The sequence below is a fragment of the Tachyglossus aculeatus genome, chromosome 6 (genome assembly GCF_015852505.1).
Source record: "Tachyglossus aculeatus isolate mTacAcu1 chromosome 6, mTacAcu1.pri, whole genome shotgun sequence".
Taxonomy (NCBI): Eukaryota; Metazoa; Chordata; class Mammalia; order Monotremata; family Tachyglossidae; genus Tachyglossus; species Tachyglossus aculeatus.
This window is the reverse complement of record NC_052071.1, coordinates 3,873,920-3,880,135: the sequence shown is the minus strand read 5'-3', so window position 1 is coordinate 3,880,135 and position 6,216 is coordinate 3,873,920. Positions and strand designations below refer to the sequence as shown.

Sequence of the window (6,216 nt, the reverse complement as noted above, 5' to 3'; positions counted from 1 at the left end):
GGCAGACTGACACTATGTAGAGAAGCAGCGTGGCTTAATGGAAAGAGCCCGGGCTTTGGAGTCAGAGGGCATGGGTTCGAATCCCGGCTCCGCCAATTGTCAGCTGTGTGACTATGGGCAAGTCACTTCACTTCCCTTCAAGGCCCTACTGAGAGCTCACCTCCTCCAGGAGGCCTTCCCAGACTGAGCCCCTTCCTTCCTTCCTCTCCCCCTCGTCCCCCTCTCCATCCCCCACATCTTACCACCTTCCCTTCCCCACAACACCTGTATATATGTTTGTACATATTTATTCCTCTATTTATTTATTCCTCTATTTATTTATTTTACTTGTACCTATCTATTCTATTTGTTTCATTTTGTTAGTATGTTTGGTTTTGTTCTCTGTCTCCCCCTTCTAGACTGTGAGCCCCCTGATGGGTAGGGACCGTCTCTATATGTTGCCAGCTTGTACTTCCCAAGCGCTTAGTACAGTGCTCTGCACACAGTAAGCGCTCAATAAATACGATTGATTGGTTGATTGATTGATTCACTTCTCTGGGCCTCAGTGCCCTCATCTGGAAAATGGGGATTAAAAAACTGTGAGCCCCCCATGGTGTCCCAACCTAATCACCGTGTAACCTCCCCAGCGCTTAGAACGGTGCTTTGCACATAGTAAGCGCTTAACAAATACCATCATTATTATTATTATTATCTCCCCTAGAACAGCCTGGCAGAAAGGAATCAGGCCGGGATGGAGAGGGAAACCAGTCCAGCGCCCAGCGGAGTCCCCAGCCCACCTGGCATTCCCAGGTGGAATTTCCCCTCCTCTCCCGAGCCCACCCCCAAATAAGCACTACTGATTGGGTGGGGGCCAGTGCAGAGTTTTGGGTATTTTTATACTCCTCACTAAGTGCTTACTATGTGCCAGACGCTGTACTAAGCGCTGGGGTAGATCCGTTAATCAGGTCGGACGCAGTCCCCGTCCCACGTGGGGCTCACAGTCTTCCTCCCCATTTTACAGATGAGGGAACTGAGGCCCAGAGAAGTCAAGTGACTTGGCCGAGGTCACCCAGCGGGCAAGGGGTGGAGCGGGAATTAGAACCCAGGTCCTTCTGAATCCCAGTCGGGCTCTATTCGTGTCATTCATCGTCATCATCATCAATCGGATTTATTGAGCGCTTACTGTGTGCAGAGCACTGGACTAAGCGCTTGGGAAGTACAAATTGGCAACATATTCAGTGGAAGGAGCACAGGTTTGGGAGTCAGAGCACGTGGGTTCTAATCCCGGCTCTTCCTCTTGACTGCTGTGTGACCTCGGGCAGGCCGCTTCGCTTCTCTGTACCTCAGTTCCCTCATCTGGAAAATGGAGATTAAGACTGTGAGCCACACGAGGGACGACCTGATTACCATGTATCTACCCCAGCGCTTAGAACAGTGCTTGGCACATAGTAAGCGCTTAACAAATACCATTATTATTATTATTATTCAGGGCAGTGCTGACCGAGGATGACGCCACCCTTTCCCGAGGCCGCATCCTGCTCCCTAGGGCCATCATTGGCCCTCCAAGAGGTCAGCAGGCCCATCTGCTGTGTGACCTTGGGTAAGTCACTTAACTTCTCTGAGCCTCAGTTACCTCATCTGTAAAATGGGGATTGAGACTGTGAGCCCCGCATGGGACAACCTCGTTACCTTGTTTCCCCTCCCCAGCGCTTAGAACAGTGCTTTGCACATAGTAAGCGCTTAACAAATGCCATCATTATTATTATTATTATTATTCCCCAAGAGGTCACCGGGCCCAATCCCCTGTCTCCAGGCAGCCCGGTCTGGGTGATCCTCATTGCTGCCAACTCGGGGCCGGGAAGTGGAAACTGGGTGGAAACGGAGCGGAGGAGGGGAAGGAGAAGTTGGGGAGAAGGGTTGGGGGAGACGGAGGAGGAGGAGGGGGAAGAAGAAGGGAAGGAGGAGGAAGTGGAAGAGGAGTTTCCACCCCAGTCATTCCATGGAAACTGACCCATCCAAGGTTAACAATAACCTCCTTCTTGCCACATTCCTACAGCCTCTACTCCATCCTGATCCTCCTGGACCTCTCAACTGCCTCTGACATTGTCCCGAAAATGCCCTTCTCCCGAAATTGTCCTTCTCCCGAAAACATTATCCAACCTCGGCTCTGCCGACACATCCTCTCCCGGTTCTCCTTCCATCTCTCCGGCCACTCCTTCTCCGTCTCTTTCGCCGGCTCCTCCTCCGCCTCCCACTCCTGAACTGTGGCGGGGGGTCCCTCGAGGTTCAGGGAGAATTCATTCCCTTCTACGGCCTCAACTACCATCCAGTGCTTAGAACAGTTTTGGTACATGGTAAGCACTTAACAAATACCAACATTATATTATTATTATTATTATTATTATTATTATTATTATATCGCTATGTGGATGATTCCTACATCTCCACCCTTGTTCTTTTTCCTTCTCTCCAGTCTCACATCTCCTCAACTTCAGGACCTTTCTACTGGGGTGTCCTGCAAACTCCTCCAATTAAACACGTCCAAAACCGAACTCCGCATCTTCCCCCCCAGATCCTGCCCTGCCCTCCCCCCGACTTTCCTCTCACTGCAGACAACACAACTATCCTCCCTTGTCTGACAAACCCATAATCTTGGCATTATCCTCGACTCATTTCTCTCATTCAAACCACAGATCCAACCGATCATGAAATCCTTTCGGTTCTGCCTCGTTAAACGAGCATTATTGCTAAAACCCTCCCGTTCCTCTCCATCCGAACTGCCACCACACTGATCCAAGAACTTCTCCTATCGTACTTTGGCTACTGCATCAGCCTCCTCGCTGATGTCTCGGCCTCCTGTCTTTCCCCGCTCCGGTCCAGATTTCACTCTGTTGCCCGGATCGTATTTCTACGGAAACATTCAGGACATATCACCCCCCTCCTCAAAACCCTCCAGCGGTTGCCCATCCACCTCTGCATCAAACAGAAACTCGTCACAGTCGGCTTTAAAGCCCTCAATCACCTTCCTGCCTCACCTCGCTACTTTCCTTCTACAACCCAGCCCGCACACATTGGGCCTCTATGTGAAGTGACTCGCCCAAAGTCACGCAGCTGACAAGTGGCAGGGCTGGGATTAGAACCCACGACCTCTGACTCCCAAGCCTGTGCTCTTTCCACTAAGCCAGGGTGCTTGTGTGACCTTGGGTGAGTCACTTTACTTCTCCGGGCCTCAGTTACCTCGCCGGCAAAATGGGGATGAAGACTGGGAGCCCCACTTGGGACAACCTGATAAACTTGTGTCTCCCCCAGCACTTTGAACAGTTATCTCATCTGTAAAATGGGGGCTAAGACTGGGAGCGTCCCCTCTAGACTGCAGAGTCGTTGTGGGTGGGGAGTGGGTCTGTTTATTGGTGTATTGTCCTCTCTCAAGCGCTTAGTCCAGTGCTCTGCACACAGTAAGCGCTCAATAAATACGATTGAATGAAAGAATGGCTCCAGAGAGATGCTCTTGGCTTTCTTCTCAACTTGGCCGCTGAGCCCCAGGAGGTGGAGGTCTGCTGGACCCCCTCAAACCTTTCCCACGCTTCTTGGGGGGCTCCCGTTCGGTCAGCCCCGGGACGGCGGCAGCGAGTTTCCCCCCACAAGTTTCGGGGGCCGACTGCCACCGCCGTACGGGAGGTGACGCAGTCCGAATCCTCCTCCCCTCTGGGACCGTGTCCAGCAGGGCCCGGGACCCCCTCTCTGACAACACGGGCCTGCGGGTTTGGGGTTCGACTCCCCCCACCCTCCACGGGGCCTGTTGAAGAAGAGTGGCCTAGTGGAAAGAGCACGTGGCTGGGAGGCGGAGGACCTGGGTTCTAATCCTAGGTCTGCCACCTGTCCGCGGGGCGACCTGGGCAAGCCGCTTCCCTTCTCTGTGCCTCGGTTCCCTCATTTGTAAAACAGGGATGGAGACTGGGAGCCCCGCGTGGGACGGGGTTGGGTCCAACCTACCTTGAATCTACCCCAGCGCTCAGAACGGTGCTTGGCCCATAGTAAGCACTTTGTAATAATAATAATAACGGCATTCGTTAAAAGTGTTTACTATGTGCTAGGCACCAGGGTGGGCACGAGCAAATCGGGTTGGGCCCAGTCCCCGTTCCGTGTGGGGCTCACGGTCTCCATCCCCATTTTGCAGATGAGGTCACTGAGGCCCAGAGAAGTGAAGTGACTGAAGTCACACAGCAGACAACCTTAACAAAAAACACAATTATTAGCACAGTCGTTACCTGCGGCCCCCCGACCCAACCTGGGGGCAAGATAGGGTGGACTGGGAGGGCGAACCTCCGTCCCCACGGCCCCTCAACCCCCGGGTAAGCTCAGTCCTGAGGCCCCTGGCCCCCTGGCAGGGGGAGACGCCCCCTTCTCCCCCAACCCTGGGTGGATGCAGATGGTTTAACACGCACTGTCCATTAGTACTTTATTATAGCAGGGGCCAGGGCCGCCGGGGCCGCCCCGCGGTCAGTCCTGGCCGGCCCAGGGCCCACACCTCCGCGGCCGGCTCCGACCAATATATTAACATTCCTCTGTATGATATTTAGAGTTCCAGAACAAGCCGGTTTGGCCCGGAAGAGAGCGGGGCTACCGCCCCCCCCATCCCCGGGCCACCCCGGGGACCGGCCGTGGGCCCAGCCGGGTCGGCGTGGGCTCGTCCCGGGTCACCGCATGGTCTGCGGCCCTGTCTGAGCGGAGAGGGGCCGGCGGGGCGTGGACTCAAACTGGAAGCCGAGTCTGTGTCTGGGACGGGGCGAGGAGGGGGCCGCCGATGGGGAGACGCGGGGAAAGGCCCCCCCAACCAACTCCTGAGAGCTGCGGTCCTCCTCACGTGGCTAGAGCCCCCCCGGGGGTCCCCACGGACGGAGAGAGAGGCAAGATGAGGCCCAGTCTGGGCCCTGGCAGGCCTACGTCTCCTTTCCCAGGGCCGCAGGGGTCTCTAGGAGAAGACGCAACAGTTCCACACCCTGGTAGCGGGGTGGAGAGGGGGCCCAGCTGGCACGCCGGGCACAGGGAGAGGCCCGGCCACTGCTCGACGTAGCGGGGTGGGATCCGTCTGGGGGGAGACGGAGGCTCTCCCCGCTGCGGAAGGCCCCACGCCACCGGAACATCTGCTGCCCGGCGGGTCAGGGAGCCGTGCCCACCGTCTCTCTGGAGCGGGCAAAGCGTGGTCCCAAGGCCGGCCGACTCGGGTCTTCCCGGGGTGCGGCGGCCCCGGCTCAGGGTTTGGCGCTGGGGCGGCCGGGCTGGGCGGCTGGGAAGGAGTCCCGGATCCTTGCCACCTCGGTGGCGCAGAGATGCCCAAATGCTTTGTTGTACCAGTCGGGAGAGCGACCCCTGGGAGGACAGAAACACCCGGGCCTGAGGTGGGGGGCACACGGGGGGGAATCGGGGGGCCACGGGGCCGGGAGGGAGAGAGGAGAGAGGGGTCAGGGCGGAGAGGGGGAGGGAGGAAGAGAAAAGAGGAGCAGCGGAGCGGATAGAGCACGGGAGTCAGAAGGTCGCGAGTTCTAATCCAGGGTCTGCCACTGGTTGGCTGGGTGACCTTGGGTTAGTCACTTCACTTCTCTGGGCCTCCTGGGGATTGAGACCGTGAGTCCCACGTGGGACAGGGGCTGTGTCCAACCCAGTCCGCCCGAGCACTTAGTACAGTGCCTGGCACGTAGTAATAGATGCCCTAATTATTATTATGATTAAGGGGAGAGACACGAGGAGTGGAGGGGAGAGATGAGGAGAGAGGGAGAGTGATCCAAATAAATGCTAATATTAATAAATACTAATTGTGGTATTTGTTAATACCACAAAGCACTGTTATAATAACAATAATTGTGGCATTCGTTAAGCACTTACTGTGTGCCAGGCACTGTGCTAAGCACTGGGGTGGAGACGAGCAAATCGGGTTCGACACAATCCCTGTCCCCCGTGGGGCTCATGGTCTTCATCCCCATTTTACAGTCCAGGTAACTGTGGCACTGAGAAGTGAAGTGGCTTGCCCAAGGCCACGGAGCAGATAAGTGGCAGAGTCAGGATTAGAACCCAGGTCCTGCTGACTCCCAGGCCAAGCTAGAGAAGCAGCGTGGCTCAGTGGAAAGAGCCCGGGCTTTGGAGTCAGAGGTCATGGGTTCAAATCCCGGCTCTGCTACTTGTCAGCTGTGTGACTTTGGGCAAGTCACTTCACTTCCGAGCCTCAGCTGTGTGACTTTG

The 6,216-nt window shown here is 55.9% G+C and overlaps 1 protein-coding gene across 1 annotated transcript in view; it reads right to left on the bottom strand.

Moving 5' to 3' along the window:
* Positions 1 to 4,424: 4,424 nt before the first annotated feature.
* Positions 4,425 to 6,216, bottom strand: part of STARD8 (StAR related lipid transfer domain containing 8) — a 75,820-nt gene continuing 74,028 nt past the window's right edge. Inside the window, exon 15 of the mRNA XM_038748486.1 lies at positions 4,425 to 5,349. Coding sequence (XP_038604414.1) covers positions 5,232 to 5,349 — 118 coding nt within the window. The 3' untranslated portion in view covers positions 4,425 to 5,231. The remainder of the gene's footprint in view (positions 5,350 to 6,216) is intronic.